Genomic DNA, 25,672 nt, shown 5'->3' with positions numbered 1-25,672 from the left:
AGGGATCTAATGATGTTTTCTTTAAGAGCGGGCGCACCACTGCCTCCTTCAGTTCCCCTGGGAATGTCCCGGTGCCAAGGGACAGATTGATGATATCCCCCAGGGGGGCCCGCACCTCTTCTGGACACGCTCTAATCAGCCAGGACGGACACGGGTCGAGAGGACAGGTGGTGGGCTTTCCAGCTCGGAGGAGTCTGTCTACATCAGCTGGGGATATCCAGTCAAAGTGGTCCAATACTGAACCCGAGGACAGTCGAGGGGCCTCCAGTTCCTTTATTGTATCCAAATTGGCAGGGAGGTCATGGCGGAGCAACAAGACCTTCTCCGCAAAAAAGCTCGCAAATGCCTCACAGCTGTGTGTCAAATTGTTATTTAAATTTGGCTGTCCTTCGAGGGACGTTAAAGACCGAATTATACTAAATAATTGCGCCAGGCGAGAGCTAGCGGATGCAATGGAGGCCGAGAAGTAGGACTTTTTAGCGGCCTTCACTGCCATCTCGTAGGTTTTCATAAAAACCCTATAAGATGTTCTTGAAGCTCCGTCACGGGCACCCCGCCATACTCGCTCTAGCCGTCTGAGGTCCCGCTTCATTTTCCGGAGCTCCTCGGTAAACCAGGGAGCCCGGTTTCTGCGGGGTCGCAGAGGGCGCTTAGGTGCGATCTCATTGATGGCTGCCAGGAGCTGGGTATTCCAGGCCTCAACAAGCTCAGTCAATGAGTCGCCAGGGGGAGCAAGGTCCCGCAAGGCTTGACGGAATCTATCAGGTTCCATCAGCCTCTGCGGGCAAGCCCAAATTGGCTCGCCACCCAAGCAGGGTGGGGGTGGAACGTCAATCCTGGCTTTCAGAGCATAGTGATCAGACCATGGCACCTTTATCGAAGGAAACATGATCACATCTATACCGACGCCAAAGATGAAATCCAGCGTGTGGCCTGCTTGATGTGTGGGGCCCGAAACAAACTGGGAGAGCCCTAGTGTCGCCATGGAAGACACCAGGTCCAGAGCCTGTGAGGCGGGAGTGGCATCAGCATGGATGTTGAAGTCCCCCAATACCAATAGGTTAGGGAACTCCAAGGCCCAGCCGGCCACCGCCTCCAGCAGGCCTGACAGGGTGGCTGCTGGTGCGCTAGGTGGCCGGTACACCAGCCAGACAGCCAAGCTCACCTCGGAGCCCCACACTAGGCCAACACATTCAATGCCGGGGATCGATGGCGATGGTAGAGCCCTGAAAGAACAATCTTCCCGGATTAATAACGCCACCCCTCCCCCCCGGCCCACAGTCCGCGACTGGTGAAGGACGGAGAAACCCGGGGGCGCCATCTCTCGTAGGGTAACAGTATCCCCTTCGCGCACCCAGGTCTCAGTCACACATGCCAGGTCAACCCCCTGCGAGGTGAAGAAATCTCGCAGGGTGGCGGTTTTGTTGCCTATAGACCTGGCATTGCACAACACCAGTGACGGAGGTGAGTAATCCTTGCTCACCCTACCCTCGTCTCTCGGGATGGGGCGCAGATTGGAAGGGGTACGAGCATATCCGTATCTCGATCCCCTTCGCCTATGACATCTGCCCCCACCGCCATACCTCCCTCGCCCCTCCACAGTAGGAATCCCAAGCCTCATACTCGCCTCCATTTACAGAATATAAAAGCAAACAAACAAAAACAATTACACGAAAACAAAACCAATCCCCACCCCACTCCCCAACCACCCCACCCCAACCCAAAATAAATCAAAACAAAATAAAAGTACATGGATAAAAACCACCGCTTATGGTGGTACAACAAAGCAAAAAAATAAAAACAGTTTAAAACATATAAGAACACTTCAAACAACCGCTGCAGCAGCACCAGTGTCCCCGAGGCTGCGGCGGTGGTGAGCGTGGGCCCCGCCCCCTGGCCTGGTGGAGAGTGGGCCTGCAGGGGGAAGAGCCCTCCCCACAAACACACGGCAGAGTGGCAGCAGCGATGTTCCGAAGCCTCCTTGGAGAATGGGCTTGCAGGGGGAGCGGTCCTCCCCAAGACTCACCGGCAAAGCGGCAGCAGCAGTGTCCCGGGCCTCCTTGGAGTCTTTTATGCTGAGGTGGAGTATGGGGCCCGTCCCCAAGCCCAAGATGGAGAATGGGCTAGCAGGGGGAAGAGCCCTCCCCACAGTAGATATGATGGTCACCCGAACTGAATTCACCCATTCCCATCCATTTTAGTTCACTGATGCCCAGGATGTCAATATTTATTCTTGCCATCTCATTTTTGACCACCTCCAACTTACCCATGTTCATGGTTCTTACATTCCAGGTTCCTATGCAATATTTTTCTTTACAGCATTGGACTTTCCTTTCGCTTCCAGGCATATCCGCAACTGAGCGTCCTTTCGGCTTTGGCCCAGCCGCTTCATCAGCTCTGGATCTACTTGTACTTGCCCTCCGCTCTTCCCCAGTAGCATGTTGGACGCCTTCCGACCTGAGGGGCTCATCTTCCAGCGTCATAACTTTTATATGCCTGTTGTCTTTGTCCATGGAGTATTCTTGGCAGGGATACTGGAGTGGCTTGCCGGTTCCTCCTCCAGGTGGATCACGTTTGGTCAAAACTCTCCACTATGACCTGTTCATCTTGGGTGCCCTGCTCGGCATAGTTCATAGCTTCTCTGAGTTCTTCAAGCCCCTTCGCCACGGCAAGGCAGTGATCCATGAAGGGGGTCTATGGCCTAGCATAGTTTTAATCTTTTAAACCATTTATGCTAGTAAAGAGGGGGAAACTGGCAATTTTAAAAAATGCTCGTCATTTATTTTAAATACGACATACTGTATTATTATTTTTAAAATAGTTTCTTGTTTATAAGCTACCCAGAGAATATTTATTACTCGTTGCTATCTAAATTTTGTGCTTTTTATGTTGTGAACTGTCCTGAAATCTACAGGTGAAGGGTGGTATACAAATTTTATTTTTATTATTATTATGAATAATAATAGTATTTAATTATAGGCAGGAAGGAGAGTGACAGATCTGATTCCTCAGGGGAGCAGCAATTCAGTTTTCTGAAGAGTGGGCCACTGGTGCCTATGAGAAGAAAACAATCTTAGTGTTTAGCTCTGGTCTTGTTGTCAGGAGCCTGTAGTGTGCAAGGCTAGTTGGGTCCCGGTTTGATCTACGAGACCTTTCCCCCCTAAATCTCGCTCACCTGCTTTCCCCTGAAGCTACCTCCCCTGTTGCACACCCAGTGTAATATGTCAATGGACAGCAGGGAGCCTTAAAGTGTGTTCCCAATTGTTCTTGGGAAAGTAGAGTTCTGTGTCCAGTTCTGGGCAGCCTATTTTGAGAAGGATATTGATAAGCTGGAAGGTTTGCAGAGGGGAGTGACCAAGATGTTCAGGGGTCTGGAAACCAAGCCTGATGAGGAACGGTTGAAGGAGCTGGGGATGTTTAGCCTAGAAAAGGGGAGAAGGAGAGGAGATAGGAGAGCCATCTTCAAATATCTGAGGGTCTGTCACATGGATGGTAGAGCAAGCTTATTTTCTCATGCTCTGGAGAGTAGGGCCTGAACCAATGGATTCAAATGATAAGAAAGGAGGTTCTGACTCAACATCAGGAAGAACTTTTTGATGGTAGCAGCTGTTTGACAGCAGAATGGACACCCCTCGTAGTTGGTAAACCTTCGCTGGCTGTTTTTAAGAAGAGGTTTGATGACCAATTGTCAGGGTTTCATTTTTTTATTTTTTTATACAGTGGTGCCCCGCAAGACGAATGCCTCGCAAGACGGAAAACCCGCTAGACGAAAGGGTTTTCCATTTTGGAGGTGCTTCGCAAAACGAATTTCCTATGGGCTTGCTTCGCAAGACGAAAATGTCTTGCGAGTTCCTGCGGGTTTTTTCCCCTTTCCCCCCCTTTTTCTAAGCCGCTAAGCCGCTTAGCAGCTGAGCTGCTAAGCCGCTTAACAGCTTAACAGCTGATCCGCTAAGCCGCTTATCAGCTGATCCGCTAAGCCACTTAACAGCTGATCCGCTAAGCCCCTAAGCCGCTAATAGCGATAATCCGCTAATGGGCTTGCTTCGCAAGACGAGAAAACCGCAAGACGAAGAGACTCGCGGAACGGATTCTTTTTGTCTTGCGAGGCACCACTGTATTTAAATTTTATTAACATATAAAACACATACATATACAGTGGTACCTCGGGTTACGAACGCTTCAACTTACGTTCTTTTCAGGTTACAAACAATTGTAACCCGGAAGTAAGTTGTGCAAGCTCTCAGAGGCCTCGCCACTGCCTGGAGTCAAACCCGGACATGGGCGGGGCCTACGGAGCTCTCGGAGGCCTCCGCAAATGCAGGGAACCAAGCCCCGACATCCGCAATGCCTAGAGCAGCTCCACGAATGCCGGGAGCCAAGCCGATTTTGATTGTGGAAGAGGACCCTGAGCCCACTCCCAAACAGTGAGTTTAGAAATAAATTTTAACTTTTTTCATCTAAAATAGTCTTATTTATTTTATAGTACAGTACATTGATTATCGCCTCCATTTTATCGATCAATGGTCTCGCGAAACCGTAAAATTTGTGTTAAATTACTGTTTTAGGGGGGTGTTTTTCATCGTCTGGAACGGATCAATCCACTTTCCATTACTTTCAATGGGAAAGTCCGCTTCAGGTTAAGAACTCTTCAGGTTAAGTACAGACTTCCGGAACCAATTAAGTACTTAACCTGAGGTACCACTGTACATTTACACAATTACACAATACACATACATAACAGACTACCTTATTTTCCATGTCCGTGTGGGGTAGGTGTGTAGGTATGTTGATACGTACAGTATAGGTAGGTATTATATAGAGTGATGTAGGTATGTTTTATGTTATGAAAATAAGGTAATCTGTCAAGGTTTCTTGAGCTGAGATTCCTGCATTACAGAGGGTTGGACTAGATGACCCTCAGGGTCCCTTCCAGCTGTAAATTTGATTTCCATACTGCCTCTCCACTGCCTCAAAGAGAGTCCATGAGGGCTGGTTAGAAATGGGTTGACTTCAAGCAACATCAGCAAGCCTGGACACAAACATTTGCCTGTCGTTGCTTCTTACCCTGAAAGCTTAGAGGCCAGATCAAACTCTGTTTTTAACCCCCAAACAAATGCTTCTCAGCGCCAGGTCCTGCGGCACTTCCACGCCTGCCAGCAGAGGTGCGGTCGCCCCGAGGCATCGAACACGCAAGCCAGGCTGCAGGACCTCTGTGGTTCCCAGGGCTGGCGCGCGAATGGGGAGATCAGTGAGGAAGAGGACGAAGAGGAGGAGGCCCAGGGCAGTGAGCCCTTGGAAGAGAGCGACCTGGAGCTTTCCGATAGCGGTGAGAGACGGGGAGATCGTGGGAGCAACGGGCGCTTCCTGGGAGGGAGTGGGGGCAAGGCTTGGGGTTGCCCACGTGGCTTATGGGAGAATAATAATAATAATTTATTATTTGTACCCTGCCCATCTGGCTGGGTTTCCCCAGCCACTCTGGGCGGCTTCCAACAAAGATTAAAAATACAGTCATAGCTCGGGTTAAAGTTTCTTCAGGTTGAGCATTTTTGGGTTGCGCTCTGCGGCGACCTGGAAGTAACGGAACGTATTACTTCCAGGTTTCGCCACCTATGCATGCGCAGATGCTCAAAATGACATCACGCGCATGCACAGAAGCAGCGAATTGTGACCCGCAGACGTGCAGGTGTGGGTTGCGTTCGCTTCAGGATGCGAACGGGGCTCCGGAACGGATCCCATTCACATCCAGAGATACCACTGTACATTAAAATGTCACACGTTAAAAACCTCCCTAAACAGGGCTGCCTTCAGATGTCTTCTAAAAGTCTGGTAGTTGTTTTTCTCTTTAACATCTGCTGGGAGGGCGTTCCACAGGGCGGGTGCCACCACCGAGAAGGCCCTCTGCCTGGTTCCTTGTAACTTGGCTTCTCACAGGGTGGGAACGATGGGGGTGGAGACGCTCCTTCAGGTATACTGGGAGAAGGAGGCTTATGGGTGATGCTTGCATTTCTCTCCCTCAATGAGCCCTGGGGAAGTTTGGGGCGGGTGTGTTGGGTTTCTGCTCCAGCCTGCATTCCTCAGAGCACAGGGTCTGGAGAAGGAGCCCTAGCTGAGCACTGTTACTTTCTGTTAGGTTGCAAGCAGGGTGGAGCTACCAGTGGGTAATGGCGTGTGTTGGTTACAGTGTTGGACTACGGCTTGTGAGACTGGGGTTCAAATCCCCGCTCAGCCATGCAACTCACTGGGTGATCTCGGGCCAGTCCCTGCCTGTCAGCCGAACCTACCTCACAGGGTTGTCGTGAGGAGAAAACTGGGGCGGGGGAGAGAATCATGTGGAGCTCCTTGCAGAGAAGGGTGGTCTATACATACAGTGGTACCTCGGGTTAGGGATGCAGGTGGTGCTGTGGGTTAAACCACAGAGCCTAGGGCTTGCCAATCAGAAGGTCAGCGGTTCGAATCCCCGCGACGGGGTGAGCTCCCGTTGCTCGGTCCCTGTTCCTGCCAACCTAGCAGTTCAAAAGCACGTCGAAGTGCACGTAGATAAATCTGGCGGGAAGGTGAACGGCGTTTCCGTACGCTGCTCTGGTTCGCCAGAAGCGGCTTAGTCATTCTGGCCACGTGACCCGGAAGCTGAACGTCGGCTCCCTCGGCCAGTAAAGCGAGGAGAGTGCAGCAACCCCAGAGTCGGCCATGACTGGACCTAACGGTCAGGGGTACCTTTACCTTGGGTTATGTTATCTTCGGGTAACACAATTTTGGGTTGCAAATGCGGCAAACCCGGAAGTGTATGCTTCCGGGTTTCTTTGCACGTGTGTGCACAGACACACTCTATTATGCCACGCATGTGCGCAGAAGCGGTGCCTCTGGTTACAGACTTTTCGGGGTAAGTACGGACCTCCGGGACGAATTAAGTTCGTATTTGGAGGGTCCACTCTACAATCAACAGTCATTCTCTCTCCTAAACCTATGCCTTGAATGGGGAAGGACTTAAGGCAAATGGATGGAAGTGCTTGGCACATGCGTCACAGCCTGTGGAACTCATTGCCAGTGGATTGGCTTGTTAAAAGTTTTTTTGTGTGTGTGAAATGAATAGACTTGTTGCTGGTAGCTATGATAGGCTGGGTTAGGGGACCTTTTGTCTCCTGGCTGTCTAGGGCAAACAGGAGACCAGCATTGCTTTGGGGATGTACATTTCTTGGTGGAAGGAAGGGACAGTGACTCTGGGACTCTGCCCTCTCTTCCAGGCGGAGAGGATGACCTGGAGGGCTACAACAAGACGGTCCCTGGACGGCGCAGGCTCAACAAGGTATACCAGGGCCCCAGTCCACTCGGCTCCATGGGGCCAGCTAAGTCTGATGCCCAGAGGTCAGGGCATAGCTGAACTGTGGCGCTCGCTCCCACAGAAGACAGGGATGGCCACCAACTTGGGTGGGTTTTAAAAGAGGATTGGACCATTTCATGGGGGAGGAGAGAGCTGGCCATGGCCAGGATGGCTCTGCCCTGCCTCCAGAGTTGGAAGAAGCGATGCCTCTGCATGCCAGTTGCTGGACATCTACCATATTTTTCGCGCCATAAGATGCACCTAGTTTTTAGAGGAGGAGAACAAGAAAAAAAATATTCTGAACCAAACAGTGGATGTATGATTTTTGTGGTTCATGCTGTGGCCTCAGACATGTGATTTGACGGTGAGTTTGGGGCAGCCCAATGCAAAATTCCTGAGGATCCATGTGGATCTGTGCTTTGTAACCACGTTTTTGCCCCATTGCGGCCCCATGAAACAGTGAGTGCGTGATTTTTTGGGTGCAGGCTGTAGCCATCGACATGCTATGTGATCTGATGGTGAATTTGGGGTGACACAATGCAAAAATCCTGAGGATATATGGGCTTTTACCTCCCCACTCCCAGGCAGCCTCCTTTATCGCTAGTAATATTAGAATACTTGTCTCCTGCCCATCTGACTGTGTTCCCCCAGCCACTCTGGGCACCTTCCAGCAAAATATAAAAACACAGTCAGACGTACATCTTCTCCCTTTGGCTTCACTGTCTTGGAAATTGGGGTGGGTAGTTGGGGGAAAGTTACTGATTTCATTATTATTATCATTATTATTATCATTATTATTATTATTGTTACCCTCCCATCTGGCTGGGTTTCCCCAGCCACTCTGGGCGGCTCCCAACAGAATATTAAAATCACAATAAAACATCAAACATTAAAAACTTCCCTGAACAGGGCTGCCTTCAGATTTCTTCTAAAAGTCAGATAGTTGTTTATTTCCTTGACATCTGGTGGGAGGGCGTTCCACAGGGCGGGTGCCACCACCGAGAAGGCCCTCTGCCTGGTTCCCTGTAACCTCACTTCTCGCAGGGAGGGAACTACCAGAAGGTCCTTGGAGCTGGACCTCAGTGTCCGGGCAGAACGATGGGAGTGGAGACGCTCCTTCATATATACTCCTTCAGGTATTCCTCTGTTGCATTTCCCTCTACCCAGTGGAACCAGCGGAACGAGCGTGGGGAGACTTTGCTGCACCGTGCCTGCATAGACGGGAACCTGCGCCAGGTGCAGTTCTGTGTGAAGAAGGTGAGCTGCTGGGGCAGGTTGGCTGGACATTAAAATAAAGGGAAAGCGGGCAGGAACTGCGGTGGTGCTGTGTGGGATAGTGTGCACCCCGGTAGTGCAAGGGACGCGGGTGGCGCTGTGGGTTAAACCACAGAGCCTAGGACTTGCCGATCAGAAGGTCGGCGGTTCGAATCCCCGCAACGGGGTGAGCTCCTGTTGCTCGGTCCCTGCTCCTGCCAACCTAGCAGTTCGAAAGCACGTCAAAGTGCAAGTAGATACAGTGGTGCCCCGCAAGACGAATGTCTCGCAAGACGAAAAACCCGCTAGATGAAAGGGTTTTCGGTTTTTCGAGGCGCTTCGCAAGACGAATTTCCCTATGGGCTTGTTTCGCAAGACGAAAACGTCTTGCGAGTCTTGTGAGTTTTTTCCCTCCCCTCCCCCTTTTTCTAAGCCGCTAATAGCTGCTAATCCGCTAAGCCGCTAATAGGGATGCTTCGCTAGACGAAAAAACCGCTAGACGAAGAGACTCGTGGAACGGATTATTTTCGTCTTGCGAGGCACCACTGTAAAGAGGTACCGCTCCGGCGGGAAGGTAAACGGCGTTTCCGTGCGCTGCTCTGGTTCGCCAAAAGCAGCTTAGTCATGCTGGCCACACGACCCAAAAGCTGTACACCGGCTCCCTCAGCTAATAAAGCGAGATGAGCGCCCGCGACTGGACCTAATGGTCAGGCGTCCCTTTACCTTTAAGGTAGTCTCTATGGGACGTGGGTGGCGCTGTGGGTAAAAGCCTCAGCACCTAGGGCTTGCCGATCGAAAGGTCGGCGGTTCGAATCCCCGCGGCGGGGTGCGCTCCCACTGCTCGGTCCCAGTGCCTGCCAACCTAGCAGTTCGAAAGCACCCCCGGGTGCAAGTAGATAAATAGGGACCTCTTACTGGTGGGAAGGTAAACGGCGTTTCCGTGTGCTGCGCTGGCTCGCCAGATGCAGCTTTGTCACGCTGGCCACGTGACCCGGAAGTGTCTCCGGACAGCGCTGGCTCCCGGCCTCTTAAGTGAGATGGGCACACAACCCCAGAGTCTGTCAAGACTGGCCCATACGGGCAGGGGTACCTTTACCTTTACCTTTATGGGAGTATATTGTTTTTAATTATGGGGTATCAGAGTTTTTAGGGGGCTAACCAGGCTGGGATAGCTGGGTTAGTAGGCTTGATGGTTTTTGAATGTCTGGTGTAGATTTTCTCAATTTCGTTGTTCTGTATGGGACAATGACAATAAAGGTTATCGTATCGTATTGGGATGCCTTCGGACAGAATCAGGGCAAGCTCTTGTGATCTTCTGGTCCGTTTGCCCCAGATCCTGGCTCAGGCCCACAGAGTTCAGCTCCTTTGTCTGTAGAAACGTCTTCCCTCTCTTTTTGTCACATGGGGGATGCGAGGCTCCCCCCCCCCCCCATTTGGAGAGAGGGAAGTGGGGAGCAGGTGCCGGGTGCGATGAGAAGGACGAGGCCCCAGCCAACTTCTGACCCCCTGAGCATCCATACGTTTCTCCGCTCTGCCTCAGGGTCACCCTCTCAACCCTCGGGATTACTGCGGCTGGACCCCTCTGCACGAGGCTTGCAACCACGGCCATCTGGGTAAGTGCTGGGACAGGGGAAGGGGCTTCCTGGGGGGCCTGAAAGTGGGTGCTCTGTCCCCCTTGACAGCAGGGTTGGGGCTGTGCTGAACGTGACCGCCCCCCTCGCCTCTTCCTCCAGAGATTGTGCGTTTTCTTCTGGACCACAATGCCGCCATTGACGACCCGGGGGGGCCTGGATGTGAGGGCATCACCCCCTTGCACGACGCCCTCAACTGCGGCCACTTCGACGTGGCTGAGCTCCTGATCCACAGGGGGGCCTCCGTGGTGCTGCGGAATGCCAAGGTGAGCCAGCGGGGCTGGGACGGGGCGAGAGTTGCTGCTGGGGAGCAAGGCAGTTTATTCATTACATGTATACCCATCACTCTAACCACTGCGCCACACTCCCTCTCTTCCTTTTTTTAAAATAAATAAATAAATCTTTATTAGTTTAAAATACAATCATACAATAAAGGTGTAACAAAATGAATCAGACAAAAGAAGAAGAAAAGGGATTTGTCACCTAAAAAAGGTCAAAAAAAGGTTTGAAAGTGACAAAAAAAAGAAAGAAAAGACAATTAAAAGAACTACAGAAAACTTTATTGGATAAGACATGATGTTGTATAAATATGTGGTTCACACTGCCTCTCTTCCAGCGATGCACAAAGGGAACTGCAGCCCCTCCTCCTGGTATTGTTTGGGGTGGGGCTCCAGCCCGTTCCTACTGGTGTTGTGGTTTCTGCCTTCAAGGTCTGGGCAGGGGGGCAGCATTTGACAAATCCCAAGTTTTGAAATTGCCTTCTCAGGAAGGCCTGCTGAACAGCCTCCCTGACCAGCTTCCATCCCTCTCTCCTCTGCTTTTGTTCCTCCTCCTCCCCGTCCCTACTTCATTGTCTCCTCCTGGAGCTCTCTTCAGGGGAACCCCAATTCTTGTGGGGGTCAGGGTATTGAGGGCCCAAAGGCCCAAGTTGTAGACTGCAACTCCCAGCAGCACCAGTACCAGGTTGGGGGGCTCAGGGTTAACCTGCAGTTCACAGCCTTTTATTATTATTTATTGAATTTATATAGCGCCCTATACCTGGAGGTCTCAGGGCAGTTCACAGAAAAGATCACAATATATATAATCAGAATAAAAACAACAACCAATAACACACACACCCCCCAAAAAGCCCCACATTTTAAAAGGGTATAATTGGATCAACTAAAGGCCTGGTTAAAAGTTAGCCTGGTGCCTAAAGGTGTATAATGAAGGCGCCAGGCAAACTTCTCTGGGGAGAGCATTCCACAGATGGGGAGCCACTGCAGAGAAGGCCCTGCTCTCGTGTTGCCACCCTCCGGACCTCTCAAGGAGGAGGCACACAAAGAAGGGCCTCAGAAGATGATCCCAAGGTCCGGGTAGGTCATTATGGAAAGAGGCAGTCCTTGAGGTATTGCGGTCCTGAGACGTTTAAGGCTTTATAGGTCAAAACTAGCACTTTTAACTTGGCTCGGAAACTAATTGGTAGCCAGTGCAGTCAGACCAGGATCAATGCAATATGCTCAAACCATCTTTCTCCAGTGAGCTACCTGGACGCTGAATTCTGCACCAGCTGAAGTTTCTGAACCGTCTTCAGAAGCAGTCCTACGTATAACGCATTGCAGTAATCTAACACTGAGGTCACCAGAGCATAGGCAACAGTAGTTAGGCTATCCCTATCCAGATAGGGGCGTAGCTGGGCCACCAGCCGAAGCTTATGGAAGGCACTTGGGGCCACCGAGGCCACCTGAGCCTCGAGTGACAGCAAAGGACTCGAGTAACCCCAGGCTATGAAACTCTCCTTCAGAGGAAGTGTGCAGACCCACGTTTCTCCTCACAGCTCCCCCTTCCCCTTGGCTAAGGGACAGTGGCCTTGCATTGGCCGCTTGGCATCCTGGCAGCTTCAGGGTCTGCTCCCACTCCAGGGAAGGGGGTGGCAGGCCCACCGGGCTTCTTGGGTGCAGCCCAGAGGCGGCGAGAGGTTTCTGGCTGTGCTCCTGTTTCCGCTGGGGCCAACCCTCCCTGCGTTTCTGTTGTCAGGGCCAGACCCCGCTGGGCACTCTCCAGGCATGGGTGCATCTCTACGGCAGGGACCTCGACCGAGAGACACGCCAGCGCTGCCAGGCCATGGAGGGGCTGCTCAAGAGAGCCCTGGCAGACCGAGGTGAGTCTGTGCTTTGTTCCTGAGGCTCAAGGGGTGTGGGGCCTGCTCCTGGGGACATCCTCAAGGGGCCATTTGCTTAATAATAATAATAATAATAATAGGTAAAGGTAAAGGGACCCCTGACCATTAGGTCCAGTTGTGGCCGACTCTGGGGTTGTGGCACTCATCTTGCTTTACTGGCCAAGGGAGCCGGCATGCAGCTTCCGGGTCATGTGGCCAGCATGACTAAGCCACTTCTAGCGAACCAGAGCAGCGCACGGAAACGCCGTTTACCTTCCCGCCAGAGCGGTACCTATTTATCAACCTGCACTTTGACGTGCTTTTGAACTGCTAGGTTGGCAGGAGCAGGGACCGAGCAACAGGAGCTCACCCTGTCGCGGGGATTCGAACTGCCGACCTTCTGATTGGCAAGTCCTAGGCTCTGTGGTTTAACCCACAGCACCACCCACGTCCTAATAATAATAATAATAATAATAATAATAATAATAATAATAATAATAATTTATTATTTGTACCCTGCCCATCTGCCTGGGTTTCCCCAGCCACTCTGGGGAGCTTCCAACAAAATATTAAAATACAATAGTCTATTAAACATTAAAAGCTTTCCTAAACAGGGCTGCCTTCAGATGTCTTCTAAAGGTCTGACGGGGGGGGGGGGAGGGATGAAAATGAGCCAAAACACAAGAAGGCTTGTCTATTGTATGCTTTCATCAAGGTCACAACAGATCATTATTCTTATCAATTCTCTCTATCATAATTCCATAGAATCCCTCATCTTGGTATCAGGGAACATTTCCCTATGCAGTATCATTCTAAACATAACCAGGTCTTTATTAATGAACCCTTATCCCCTAGATAATTATTTAAACATTCCCATTCTTCTTTCACCATCTTTTTAGGTTTATTTCTTATTGCATCCGTCAGCTTCGCGAGCTCCAAGTACTCGCACAATTTGACTACCCATTCATCTTGAGTGGGTATATTTTTATCTTTCCAGTGTTTTGCCACTATAACCCTTGCTGCTGATGTCGCATAGATAAATAACCTGGTTTTGTTTTTGGGAATATTATCTGAAACAATTCCTAGTAAAAATTATTCTGGTTTCTTGCTAAATGTAGTTTTTATCAGTCTCTTTATCTCTTCATAAATCATATTCCAAAATTTTTGTATCTCTAGACAGGACCACCACATATGGTAGTGTGTTCCTATCTGTTCCTTACATCTCCAGCACTTGTTATTATATGATTTATTTATTTTTGCTAGTTTTACAGGGGTCAGGTACCATCTATAGTACATTTTCATAAGATCTTCGCTTATAAGGGTGTGAACTTGACGCCTTTGCTTTTGCCCCTCCAGGCTCCAAGGCTCAGCCTCCCCAAGAGCCGCCGGCCAGCCAACTGTTTGACGCAGAGCTCTCTGAGTCCCCACAAGCCCCCTGCCCTCTGGATCCTGCCCCAAAGTCTCCCAGTCCCTGGAAGAGCTGGAGGGAGCCCGAGGAGGAGGACGCAATCAGTCCCTTGAGGCCGGTCAAGAAGAGGCAGCGGCTGTTTGGCCAGGCCCCAGAGAGGGAGGCCAGGCTAGCTGCCCCGGCCGAGTATCGGGCTGCCATTCGCGGGGTGGGCAGAGCCAAGCCCTGCCCTATGCCCAGCCCTGAACGCCCCAAGTCTTCCGCTGGGCCTGCCCTGATCCCCCCAGAGGAGTACGTAGGAGATGACTGGCTGGAAGACGACCTAGGGCAGAATCTTGCCTCCCGCAAAAGGAGCCGCCAGAGCCCAGAAAGCGAGTCTGGGACCGAGTCGGAGGAGAGCCTGGGGGGCGAGAGTGACGGGGGCTTTCCCCGCCAGCCCCCCGAGGCCACCAAGAAAGGGAGGAGGAGGGTCCGGCAGAGTCGCCTCACCCATATTGTCGACAGGACTCCGCTGGGACGACTCCGAGGGGCCGGCGTGGTGGCAGCGGAGAACCCAGAGTGTGCGGCAGATCCCAGCATCCTCCAGGGGGCAGGAGGCAGCAGCCACGTCAATGGGGGGACCCCTGGGCATGGGGAGAGCCGGCCCCCGGCACCAGCACATGTGAGTTTCCAGGGTTCGGGGAGAGAAGCGGGTCTGGCTTGGTTCCTTTCTGGCAGACGCTCTTTTTGCTGTGGCACTGTGAGAAGCTGGCTGGCTTCCCTGGGCCTTGAGAGGCCAGCACTCCTCTGGGATTGGGGCCATCCTATATGTTTTTAACTGCCGCTATATCTGAATTGTCTCTGTTATACCCAGTTGCAGTTCAATGTATTCCTGCTGTGTTTTATGATTTTCTTGATACTGTAAGTGAGCCAGAACTGGTCTGTGACCGTAATAATAAAATTCATTCGTCCTCACCCTATTTCTCCTCCCCTGTTCTCTGCAGCTCCCTGCTCCCCCACCTCCGATCCGGGTGCGAGTTCGGGTGCAAGACAACGTCTTCCTCATCCCCGTGCCCCACAGGTGAGAGAACTGGGGCTTCCTCAGCCCCTTTGCCCTTTCCTCCCTCACTGAGCTGCCTCATCGGAGCTCTGGGTCTAAGCCAGACCTTGTCTTTGTAGCGGCAGATTCAAAACTCTCCACATAAGCACCGTGGGAAGCGTCCAGTGCCGGATTTACGTATAAGCTAAACAAGCTGTAGCTTAGGGCCCCACTCTCTTGGGGGACCCCAAAAAAAATAAATGAAAAAATTAATAATAATACTAATATACTTTTTCTTAATTGTACAGTGGACGCTCAGGTTGCGAACGTGATCCATGCGGGATGCACGTTCGCAACTTGCAGCGTTCACAACCCGCATCTGTGCACATGAGGGTTGCGATCGGCGCTTCTGCGCCCGTGCAAAGCGCGATTTAGCACTTCTGCACATGCGCGACCGCTGAAACCCGGAAGTAACCCCTTCTGGTACTTCTGGATTTCGGCGGTCCGCAACCCAAAAAAATGCAACCTGAAGCGGCTGTAACCCAAAGTATGACTGTATTTCAGTTCAACAACTACTTTAATAAAATACATGCTTTGTGATGCACAAATGGCTTTAGATACCTATTAGGTCCATAAATATAGCATATATTCAATTTGTTGTTGACACAGGACAGCTGACATATAAAGGACCCCATTACCTTCAAGAGCTGAGGGCCTCATCAAACCTAAATCCGGCCCTGGAAACATCTGTAATTGGGGAGGCAGGGGGTGGGATATTTCTGCTGTCCTCAAACCACCTCCAAATAATATTTCCCTCTGCACTGTTTGGATGAGAGCTGCGTGGCAGGAGACTGAATCCTTGCTGGAGGTGGGGCATTTCAGAGCCCCCCACTGCATGCCCCCCGGAATATAGGGAAGGGGGGGGTGTCTTCCTACTGCAGCCCCTCTCCTCCTTCCTTGCAGTGAGAGTCGCCCTGTGTCCTGGCTGGCGGATCAGGCCTCCCAGCGCTACTACCAGACCTGCGGGCTCCTGCCACGCCTGACCCTGAAGAAGGAGGGGGCCCTCCTGGCCCCCCAGGACTGCATCGTGGATGTTTTGCAGAGCAACGAAGAGGTGAGCGGTCGCTGCCAGATGAGGGAGAAATTGGCAGCGCTTCTCCCCATAGCCCCATTCCTCAGCTGCTGGCAGGGGAGTCTGTCTGGGGGGTGACGGGGGAGCAGACCACCCATTTTGCAGGCACAATGTCCTCAGTTTAATCATCCACGGAGGATGAGGGGAGACTTCTGCCAGGAATCCTGGGGAGCAGCTGCTTGTCAGTGTGGGCAGCACTGAAGTGCATGGCCCAGTGGTCGGATTTTGCAGGAGCCAGATTCCTGTGCTGTTCTTAAGGGCTGTTTTGAGGCATTTGTAGGTTCTGATGGCAAGGAAGCAGGTTAATATCTCCCTTAAGAAACTGAGATATGAAAACTAGGAGCTAAATGGCACCTTAAACCGAGGTTACGGGCACAACCATGGAATGTTTGGAAAACGTTTATTGAATATATGGGGAATAACTGGGTACAGCTGAAAACATTGGCAGCATTGAGATACATTCAATAGTGTAAATAAGTTTTGATGGATTTAATAATGCAATACTGAATGGTATAGTTTTTGTAAAAATATGCAGGGATTTATGATATGCAAAATGAACCGCTGGAAAGAGAAGGGAAGTCATTGATACCTTAAGGATGTATAAATGAGCACTTTAAATTGTAAAATATAAAATTTATATATATATATATATATATATATATATATATATATATATATATATATATGGGACGTGGGTGGTGCTGTGGTCTAAACCTCAGAGCCTAGGGCTTGCTGATCAGAAGGTTGGCTGTTCAAATCCCCGCGACGTGGTGAGCTCCTGTTGCTCGGTCCCTGCTCCTGCCAACCCAGCAGTTCAAAAGCACGTCAAAGTGCAAGTAGATAAATAGGTACCTCTCGGGCGGGAAGGTAAACGGCGTTTCCATGCACTGCTCTGGTTCTCCAGAAGTGGCTTTGTCATGCTGGCCACATGACCCGGAAGCTGGATGCCGAGGGAGCGAGATGAGTGCCGCAACCCCAGAGTCGTCCGCGAGGTAAAGGGGTAAAGGGGTCCCTTTACCTTTATATATATGTAAATAAAAGGAAAGGTGTTCCCATTGGAGTTCTGCCTTCCTTGGGCCCCTGCTGACCCCCCTGCTGACCTCTCTCTCTCTCCCCCCGGCAGGTCTTGGCCGAAGTGCAGTCCTGGGACCTGCCGCCCCTTGTGGAGAGATACCGCAAGGCCTGCCAGAGCCTGGCTGTGGGTAAGCCCAAGTTCCCCTGCGGAGGGGCCTGGGTGTCATTGAGCCCCCCCCCCCCCCGTCCATCAGAAGTTGCCTCTCTTGGCAGATGGGTTCCGGGGGGGGGGGTGTCCTCAGGAGGCTGCGGGCATCTTGCTGATGCTGCTCACCCTCCAGTTCAGATGCATCGCCTTCCGTCCTGTTGGGCTCAGAGAAGGGGCTGCTTCCCAGCGGGATTTCAAAGAGGAACCTTCCCCTTTTCCGCAAGCCATTTGCTGTGATGGCTATGCTGGCTTTTCCATAGAATTGCCAGAAGGGACCCCGAGGGTCATCTAGTCCAACCCCCCTGCAAGGCAGGAATCTTTGGCCCAGCATGGGGCTCGAACCCACGATGCAGGGAGGTTAAGAGTCTCACGCTTTACCCACTGAGCTATTCTGCATCTTGGTTTATCTGTAAAAATATCTGCGTACTGCTATATCATTTTTTTAAAAGACCCTGTCAAAGCCGCTTATAGCAATAGAAGCATAAAACCATACACTGAATTGAATTGAATTGCATTTTATTATTACGGTCACAGACCAGTTCCGAACCATACATTAAAACCATAAAGAAATCAGATGTCGGTTAACCATTGTGAAAGGCTGCATTCTGAATTGCCTTCACAGGCCTGGCAGAATAGAAATGATTTCAGCAGGCCTGCTGAATCCTTAGTGGTGGGGAGTTCCGCAGGACTGGCCCAGTGACACTGAAGGCTTGGTTTGTGAGTTTTTTGCCTTGACTGAAGCCTGGTGCCCTGTGTGTGTGTCTCTCTCTCCCCCCGGCCTGGCAGGGGAGCACCGATTACTCCTGCAGCTGCTGGAGTGCCAGGAATCGGGTCCATCCTTCAACATCCCGGGCATGGCCCTGCGTCGCCTCCACCTGACGCCTCTCCTCCGTGCCCTCAAGTTGCAGACCTCCATCCGGCGCCTGTGCCTCCCTGGGGCAGGCCTGGGCGACGACTTGGCGGAAGAGCTGCTGGCCACCGTTGCCACCATTCCTGGCCTGGAGGTGCTGGACCTCTCGGCCAACCAGCTGGGCCCCCAGGGGCTGCGTAAGCTGACCGCAGGACTTCCAGGCTCTGTCACCTTCCAGGTAGGGGTGGCAGAGGAGCTGCTCTGGAGGGAAGCGGGAGTGCCATAATAATAATAATAATAATAATAATAATAATAATAATAATAATTATAATACAACAGTGGTACCTTGGGTTAAGTACTTAATTTGTTCCAGAGGTCCATTCTTAACCTGAAACTGTTCTTAACCTGAAGCACCACTTTAGCTAATGGGGCCTCCCACTGCCGCTGCACCGCTGGAGCACGATTTCTGTTCTCATCCTGAAGCAAAATTCTTAACCCGAGGTATTATTTCTGGGTTAGCGGAGTCTGTAAGCCGAGGTACCACTGTAATAATAATAATAATTTATTATTTATACCCCGCCTATCTGGCTGAGTTTCTTCAACCACTCTGGGTGGCTCCCAATCAAGTGTTAAAAACAATACAGCATTAAATATTAAAAACTTCCCTAAAGAGGGCTGCCTTCAGATGTCTTCGAAAAATCAGATAGTTGTTTATTTCTTTGACATCTGGTGGGAGGGCTTTCCACAAGGCGGGTGCTTTTAGAAGACATCTGAAGGCAGCCCTGTGTAGGGAAGTTTTTAATGTGCGATGTCTCGTGTTTTTCTATTTTGCTGGAAGCTGCCCAGAGTGTCTGGGGCAACCCAGGCAGATGTAGGGCACAGAAATAATAAAAGTATAGTCGTACCTTGGTTCTCGAACAGAATGCATTCCGGGAGTCCATTTGACTCCCGGAACCATTTGAAAACCAAGGTGCGGCTTCCGCTTGGAGCCTCCTGCAACCATTTGGAAGCCGCGCTGGACGTTCAGCTTCCGGAAAAAGTTCGGGAACACTCACTTCCTGGTTTCAATTGTTCGGGAGCATATGAGATCCAAGGGACAAAGGTATTATTATTATTATTATTATTATTATTATTATTATTATTATTATTGCTATTGTTGCTATTTTAAAAATAGGAAGCTGAGATTCATGCAGACCTTTCAGGCCCTATGTGAGACATCCCACCTCGGGGTTCTGACTCCTTTCTGCCCTCGATCTGATGGCAAGTGGCTTGTATTTTTACAATACAATACAATAGGTTATTGTATTTTAGTATTCTGTTGGAAGCTGCCCAGAGTGGCTGGAGAAACCCAGCCAGATGGGCAGGGTATAAATAATTTATTATTATTATTATTATTATTATTATTATTATTATTATTATTATTAGCCCTCACTCTGCCACCGTCTCACTCAAACCCACACCCCTTGTTTCAGAACCTGGAAGAGCTGGACCTCAGCCTGAACCCCTTGGGAGACGGCAGCACCCAGCCCCTTGCCTTCCTGGTCCAGGCCTGCCCGGTCCTGAGCACGCTCCGACTGCAAGCCTGCGGCTTCACCACTGCCTTCCTGCAGCACTACCGCCTCCTGCTGGCCAATGCCCTGAAAGGTAAGAGGAGCAGGAAAGAGAGTTGGCTGTCAGCAGGGATCAGGTCCAGTAGAGCTAGACTTCGTAGAACTGTCAGGTTGGAAGGGACCGCGAGGGAGATCAGGATGAGTTAAGCAAGTCTGATCTGCCTTGGCTTTGCGCAGTTAATTCTGTTAGCCTGTAGGATGTAGCCCTTAAGAGTGTTGGACTCTTTTCATAATAATTTTTATTTGGTTTTACAATATTAATTCATAACAATCCAAATTACATGATGATGATGATAAAAAAAATAATTTTATTCATATCCCGCCCTCCCCAGCCAAAGTCGGGCTCAGAGCGGCTAACAACAGTAAAAGTAAACACCGCATTCTAAAATCAATTCATTCTAAAATTAATTCAGAATCACATTAATGGCAACCACTGGGCTGGAGTTCTATGAGGATTTCTACAAATCTCTGGACTTCCCACTGTACACCTTTTTAACTGCATATTTCCCCACAATCCACATTTTATATCTTTCCGTCTTGTCCATAATATTTGTTACATTACAAGTGTTATAAAAATCCTGCTAGTGCTTTCATAGATAAATTACAGTGGTGCCTCGCAAGACGAAAAGAATCCATTCCGCGAGTCTCTCCGTCTAGCGGTTTTTTCGTCTTGCGAAGCAAGCCCATTGATGGATTAGCGGATTAGCGCTATTAGCGGCTTAGCGGATAAGCGGCTTAGCGGCTTAGAAAAAGGGAGGAAAGGAAAAAAACCCCGCAGGAACTCGCAAGACATTTTCGTCTTGCGAAGCATGCCCATAGGAAATTCGTTTTGCGAAGCACCTCCAAAACGGAAAACTCTTTCGTCTAGCGAGTTTTCCATCTTGCGAGGCATTCGTCTTGCGGGGCACCACTGTATAAAATTTCCCCATTCTTCATTGAAGTTCAGGTCTCCTTGGTTCCCGAGTCTTCCAGTCAGTTTGCAATTTCAGCATAATCCAACAGCTTAATTTGACCATTCCTCTCTGCTAGGGACTTTTAACTTTTGGGAGACCAGAGTTCAAATCCCCACATGGCCATCAAGCTCACCTGGGGCCCTGGGCCCTGGGGCATTCATGATCTCTTAGCCCTGACCTACTTCACAGGGTTGTTGAGAGGGTGAAATGGAGATGGGGGCAGGGAATCACGTATGCTCCTTTGAGCACCTTGGAGAAAAAAGTAGGATGTAAATGCAAAAATAAATAATAAATAAATATTGGAGATGGAGGGGTAGACAGATTTGCTGGGAACTGAACATTACACTTACCCAAACAATATGATGCACACACACACACACGGGGGTCCCACAAGATGTGGCTCAGAACCTTTTTGTGCTTGAAGGCCTTTGCATCCCTTATTTTATTTTTGATGAGCTGGTCACCTTAACCGGTTATCTGTATTTTTATTTTTTAAGCGCTTTATGTTTTACCGTATTTTTCACTCCATAGGACGCACTGTTTTCCTCCTAAAAAGCAAGGGGAAATGTGTGTGTGTCTTATGGAGTGAATGCAGGCGGCAGGCTCTCTCTTTAAAGAGCTGCGCCGAGCGTTTGTGCGGCTCTTGCTGCCTTTACCGTGAGGTGGGAGAAGGGGCTGATGGGCTGCCCTCCATCCCTTCTCCCACCTCCCGGAAAAGCGAGCGGGGCTCCGTGTAAGGGCTCCCTTCCATCCCTCATCCCACTTTGCTGGGAAGCCAGCAGAACAAGAGCCGCTGCGCAGCTATCACTCTTGCTCTGCTGGTTTCCCAGCAAAACAGGAGGAGGGACAGAAGGAAGCAAGCAAAGCAAGAACTGCTTACATGGCTTCTGTCCCCCTTTGCACAGCTCTCTCTTTGCTTGCCCATCCCTCCTCCCGCCTCGCTGTAAAGCAAGCAAACCACCTGTCCCAGTGTCTCCTCCTCCTCCTCTTGCTCTGGCATCGCCGCACTTTACAGCGAGGCGGGATGAAGGGTGGGCAAGCAAAGTGAGCTGTGCAAAGCGGAACAGAAGCCATGTAAGCGGCTCTCGCTTTTCTTGCTTTCCGCCTCTAAAAACTAGGTGCATCTTATGAAGCAAAAAATACGATAACATTGTACAGCAGTCGGAATATTCTGTGAAATGCTAGAACGGAAACGCTTCTATGCATAAGCAAACTGTGCTCAGCTGATTTGTGTGAGGGCATTTCTGAGTATCTCTCTTCTGGGGACGGAACGTGACAATGTGTGGTGTTTTCCTGTCGAAACGAAGCCACTGTGTTTTCTTCCTGCGGCCCTTGGAGGTTCCTGCTATCTCCCACTTTGTTTTCTTGTGGTCCCAGCATCACGGGGCATCGGACCAGATGGCCGCGCGGGTCCCTTCCACCTGTATTGCTTTCTCCGACTTCTGCCAACTCCTCCTGCCTGCGCTCTCTCCCCTCAGGAGCTGTGCACCTCAGGCGGCTGACCGTCTCCCACAACGCCCTGGGCTCCTCTGCCCTGGAACTGCTCCTGAAGAGCCTGCCCTCCGAGAATCTCACCCACCTGGACATCAACTCCGTGGGCGCCAGGCCAGGAGACCAGCAGCCTCTGCAGGACACCGTGGCCAGGTACCTGGCGCAGGTACGGTCGATCGGGTGCCAGCAGGGAAGTGGTGAGCATTCTGGGGGACCTCAGGCCTTCAGCCCAGCCAGATGGCCCGTTGTGCTCTGGTGAAAGACAGGGGAGGAGGAAGGCCTGGCTCATGGGTAGGCAAACTAAAGCCTGGGGCTGGATCCGGCCCAATTGCCTTCTCAATCCGGCCTGCAGACAGTCCGGGAATCAGAGTGTTTTTACATAAGTAGAATGTGTGCTTTTATTTAAAATTCATCTCTGGGTTATTTGTGGGGCATAGGAATTTGTTCATTTCCCCCCTCCCCTTTCAAAATATAGTCTGGACCCCCCACAAGGTCTGAGGGACAGTGGACTGGCCCCCTGCTGAAAAAGTTTGCTGACCCCTGGTTTAGACCATGGGCAGGCAAACTAAGGCCCAGGGGCCAGATCCGGCCCAATCACCTTCTAAATCTGGCTCACGGAAGGTCCAGGAATCAGCGTGTTTTTACATGAGTGGAATGTGCCCTTTTATTTAAAATGCATCTCTGGGTTATTTATGGGGCACAGGAATTCGATCATTTATTTTTATTTTTTCAAAATATAGTCCGGCCCCTGATAAGGTCCGAGGGACAGTAGACCGGCCCCCTGCTGAAAAAGTTTGCTGACCCCTGGCCCGGCTTCTCCACTGTGTGAGGAAACGATGGGACGCGTTTTGAGTTTCCCCACCCGACTAGGTCTTGGAGAAGATCCTGACACTCGCACACCTTAATTCTCCGCATTCTGACTCTTCGTTCTTCTCTGTGCAGGAAGGCTGTGCTCTAAACCATCTGGCCCTCTCTGGGAATCACCTCAACGATGACGCTGTTGCAGAGCTGGCTAGGTGCGTAGGCCTGTGGGTGGAGGAAATGTGGGTCCTGTGCTTTTTTTGAACCCTTTGGCAGGGGGTGGGAGTCTTCCACAGCGGGGAGGGTCAACCTTGGCCATATCTCTGGGCATTCTTGACAGCGGCAAAGGGCTCCTCACCTCCATTTTTGGTACTCTGAGCAAAACATTTCCCAGGTGTGGTTTGATTGAGGAAGCTCTCATTTCCGACAGGAGGAGCTGTTTTGACATTTTGGAAGGTGGTGGTTTTTAAAGGGCCATCAAGAGATTCCTTAGCTGCGATTCTGTGGTCCTTGGAGGTTCCAGAGTTTGGCTTCCTCCTCCTCTCCCACTTTTTCTCATAGATAAGTGGATCCTGCCTTGCAGGGGGTTGGGCTTGATGACCTTTGGGGGTCCCTTCCAACTCTGCAATTCTGTACTTATTCAGCGTAGATGAGCAGAATGCAACCAGATCCATCCATTCCTGACATTGGTTCTCTTTCTCCAGCCACCTCCCTACCTGCCTGCCTTTAGTCTCGCTGGATTTGTCAGCAAATCCTGAAATCGGCATTATTGGTCTTCGGACGCTGCTACTTGCCCTCGAGGAAAGGAATCGGGGCCTCCAGTTCCTCAGCTTGGCTGGTGAGTGCTGGAGCCGTTTTTTACCGGACGCCCCCCCCCCCGACTGCCCCTCCCCTCCAGAACTGCTGAAGGGCAGTGGATTCTGGGTGGATTAGCCTTGGTCTGTTGTTTTGCCCGCAAGCCTGTGGTTTTCTCATGCAGTCCTGACACCCCTCTTGACGTCAGTCCAATAAATCGAAAGCAAAATTTATTTTCTCTAAAGGGAATTAGCATGCGGAAAACAAAGATGTGATCAGGGAAAAAGCAGGAGGTTCTTTGTTTTGATGAAGGGCAGGCTAACTAATCTAAGCTTCACCTCAGTGCATCCTAAAGCTAAAACTTCAGGAACCTGAGCCATAGTTGTGGGATGTGGCTGGACTGTTGTAGTCTGAGAGCCCAGTTCTCAAAGTAATAATAATAATATATATATTCTTTATACCCCACCCATTTGGCTAGGCTTCCCCAGCCACTTTTGGCGGCTCCCAACAGAAAACACGAACAAATATTAAAAACTTCCCCAAACAGGACTGTTTTCATGTCTTCTAAAAGTCAGACAGTTGTTTATTTCCTTGACATCTGGTGGGAGGGCGTTGCACAGTGCGGGCGCCACCACTGAGAAGGCCCTCTGCCTGGGTCCCTGTAACTTGGCTTCTTGCAGGGAGGGAACCGCCAGAAGGCCCTTGGCGCTGGACCTCAGTGTCCGGGCTGAACAATGGGGATGGAGACACTCCTTCAGATATACTGGGACGAGGCCATTTAGGCCTTTCAAGGTCATCACCAGCGCTTTGAATTGTGCCCGGAAAACGTACTGGGAGCCAGTGTAGGGACCGGGTTATATGGTCTTGGTGGCCACTCCCAGTCACCAGTCTAGCTGCTGCATTCTGGACAAAGGAGGCTCCTCCAGTCTTCTCCTTCCCTCCTTTCCTAGGTTGCTCCGTGAGGGGGCCGCTGGACAGCGTGACATGGACAAAGCTCTCCTCGAATGTCTCTCAGCTGCAGCTCTGCACTCGCCACCTGAGCAGGAGTGACCAGCGGGACGTGGCGGAGCTGTGGCATGGCCCGGCGGGCACCTCCCTCCGCTCAGTCACACGGCATCACAAACTCTTCTGCCACTGCCTGTAGGGTGTGATTCTTCTCCGCTGCGTGCTTTAGGCCTCGCTCATGAAGCCGCCTCTGGAACGCTTCGCAGGCGCTGGCTCCAGCAGTCTGGCATTGCGCTGCTCAGTGCGGCTGTGGACTTAAAAGGCAGCTGCTGGGCTCCTGTAAGCTGGCATGGTCCAGGGCTGCCAATGGACCAGATGAAAGTCTGTCCTCTCTCTCAAGGGATGTCAAGAAGGGAGATGGCTTGGCATTATGCTGCTTAGGGTGGGACTAAACACCTGCCTGGCACAGGTGCGTCCAGAGCTCTGATAGGACCAACTCAATACTGCCATTATGAATTATATTCTGAGTTTGGTGTGGTGGCTGAGAAAAAGGAGTATTGGTCTGGAAAAAGCGGCTACCTTTGTCCTGCTCTAAGGGTCTTCTGCTCTCTCCCCCCTAGCGCTGCCCAGCTGTTCTGTGATGTGATTTCCAATATTTATTGAATGCCTCGCAACACAAAGATGCTGTGTTGTCCCTCGTCTTGTCTGTCCTGTGTCTTTGTTGCTGGTCTCGAATGGGCAGGTGGTGGAGCCACAGGGGTGGGGAAGCTATCCAGGCCTTGTGTGTTTCCGTAGCTTTGTGCTACGGAAAGAAGTCATAAGCTGATGCATTCTGAAAGCTCATTTGGGATACGGAACCAGGGAACTAAGTCCCAATTTTTAGAGGCGTATTGGAGTCACCTCTGGGTGGAAAAAAAAGAGCCATCTGAATGAAAGAAATAAGGCCACCATTTGTGAATGTAGAAAGATTTTTTATTTGCTTCAGACCGGTAGAGTCTGCCTCTCTGAGGCAAAAGCAACACTCAAATAAATACAAGCCCCACCACTGACCCCCTTCAGGTAGCAAAGAGAGTTAGCTGTCAGTTGTTTGCCACCTTCCGTGGT

The 25,672-nt window shown here is 50.8% G+C and overlaps 1 protein-coding gene across 2 annotated transcripts in view; it reads left to right on the top strand.

Annotated features, from left to right (window-relative positions):
• TONSL (tonsoku like, DNA repair protein) overlaps nt 1–25,266 on the top strand; it is a 44,769-nt gene extending 19,503 nt beyond the window's left edge. Inside the window, exons 7-23 of one of the 2 annotated variants that reach the window (XR_013840835.1) lie at nt 5,125–5,326; nt 7,242–7,303; nt 8,486–8,575; nt 10,113–10,185; nt 10,306–10,469; nt 12,220–12,343; nt 13,700–14,412; nt 14,735–14,811; nt 15,733–15,883; nt 17,025–17,103; nt 17,910–18,211; nt 19,446–19,617; nt 22,015–22,193; nt 22,970–23,043; nt 23,533–23,666; nt 24,574–25,151; nt 25,189–25,266. Coding sequence is in view for 1 of the 2 variants with exons in the window: in XM_079984167.1 (XP_079840293.1) it covers nt 5,125–5,326; nt 7,242–7,303; nt 8,486–8,575; nt 10,113–10,185; nt 10,306–10,469; nt 12,220–12,343; nt 13,700–14,412; nt 14,735–14,811; nt 15,733–15,883; nt 17,025–17,103; nt 17,910–18,211; nt 19,446–19,617; nt 22,015–22,193; nt 22,970–23,043; nt 23,533–23,666; nt 24,574–24,767 (2,790 nt within the window). In the remaining variant the exon portion in view is untranslated. Of the gene's footprint in view, nt 1–5,124; nt 5,327–7,241; nt 7,304–8,485; nt 8,576–10,112; nt 10,186–10,305; nt 10,470–12,219; nt 12,344–13,699; nt 14,413–14,734; nt 14,812–15,732; nt 15,884–17,024; nt 17,104–17,909; nt 18,212–19,445; nt 19,618–22,014; nt 22,194–22,969; nt 23,044–23,532; nt 23,667–24,573 lie in introns of both variants that reach the window. The other variant, XM_079984167.1, reaches the window with a different exon arrangement.
• The last annotated feature ends 406 nt before the right edge of the window (nt 25,267–25,672 follow it).

The sequence above is a fragment of the Podarcis cretensis genome, assembly GCF_951804945.1.
Source record: "Podarcis cretensis genome assembly, chromosome: 7".
In the NCBI taxonomy this organism is placed as follows: domain Eukaryota; kingdom Metazoa; phylum Chordata; class Lepidosauria; order Squamata; family Lacertidae; genus Podarcis; species Podarcis cretensis.
This window is presented reverse-complemented; position numbering and strand designations above follow the sequence as displayed.